The sequence below is a fragment of the Marmota marmota genome, unplaced genomic scaffold, assembly GCF_001458135.2.
Source record: "Marmota marmota marmota unplaced genomic scaffold, marMar, whole genome shotgun sequence".
In the NCBI taxonomy this organism is placed as follows: domain Eukaryota; kingdom Metazoa; phylum Chordata; class Mammalia; order Rodentia; family Sciuridae; genus Marmota; species Marmota marmota.
In genome coordinates this window covers 2,286,627-2,287,640 of record NW_026000138.1, presented here as the reverse complement: position 1 = coordinate 2,287,640, position 1,014 = coordinate 2,286,627, and the positions used below count along the sequence as shown (strand labels likewise).

The window sequence follows — 1,014 nt, the reverse complement described above, 5'->3', positions numbered from 1 at the left end:
TTCCCAAGGTGAACCATTGTTACAGTATGACAGAGAAGAAAGCTATGGCTCAGAGTTTCCCCTTTTTGGAATTACTTAGGGGCTGGTTCTGCGGTCAGTCTCGAAAACAACCCCACAGTGTTTTGAGCTGTACTGGAAGGAGCAGGGCTCCGGTCCAGCTCTGCCACTCAGAGCTGTGGCCCTGGGACGGCGCCTTGACCTGGACCTCTGCGGATGTCAGGTCTCGTGAGAAGGGCTCCCGTTTTTTTGTGCACATCTGGGAAATCCCTTCGGTACTCAGCGACAATAAAAACGAAGACTGTAGCCGCAGCAGCACAACAGCTCGGAATGGAGCTGTCTAGGACCCAGTTCCGGGCCCCGCAGGAGAAAGCCGGCGGGGGAGGAGGAGCCCCACCCCCACCCACCACGTGGAGCTCGGGTTTGGCCCGCAGCTAGGCGGCCGGGCGCTCTAGCCAGCACTGGGCTGCGCGGGGCGGGGCGGGGGCAGAACCCGAACAGCCAGTGGGCCAGGTTTCTGTTAGGCCGAGCCACCCTCAAGGGGCGCGGCCTGGCCCCGGCGTCCGGGGGCTCTCGGCCTGCCCCAAGGGGTGGGGGTAGAGAGGGGCGGGGCAGGAAGGCGTAGCCCTTTTTTTGTCCTCCTAGATAAGGAAAAGTTCCCTTGCGCCTTTAAGAGGCCGACGCGGGCATCTGATTGGTTGAGGCGCGGCAGTGACGTCACGCCGGGGTAGGCGCCCTACCCCTCCCTCCCCGCGCGCGCTCGCGGACAGTCCGCGCGCGGGCAGGGCCGGCGCCCCTCAGCCTAGCAGTCCCGCGTCTCCAGGACCCCCGGGGGATGCCCGCGGTTGGGCTTCTCTCATGGCCGCCGACGTCTTCATGTGTTCTCCGCGCCGGCCCCGCAGCCGGGTCCGTTCGGTGCTGCTCAAGCCCCAGGTGCCTGAGGACGACGACGACTCGGACACGGATGAGCCGTCCCTTCCGCCTGCCTCCGGCGTGGCCACCTCGGCCCGGGCCCAC

The 1,014-nt window shown here is 65.8% G+C and overlaps 1 protein-coding gene across 1 annotated transcript in view; it reads left to right on the top strand.

Annotated features, from left to right (window-relative positions):
- Positions 1–731: 731 nt before the first annotated feature.
- Positions 732–1,014, top strand: part of LOC107156406 (MLX interacting protein) — a 56,563-nt gene continuing 56,280 nt past the window's right edge. The window contains 1 exon segment of the mRNA XM_015502460.2: positions 732–1,012. Within this exon segment, the coding sequence (XP_015357946.1) occupies positions 856–1,012 (157 nt within the window). The 5' untranslated portion in view covers positions 732–855.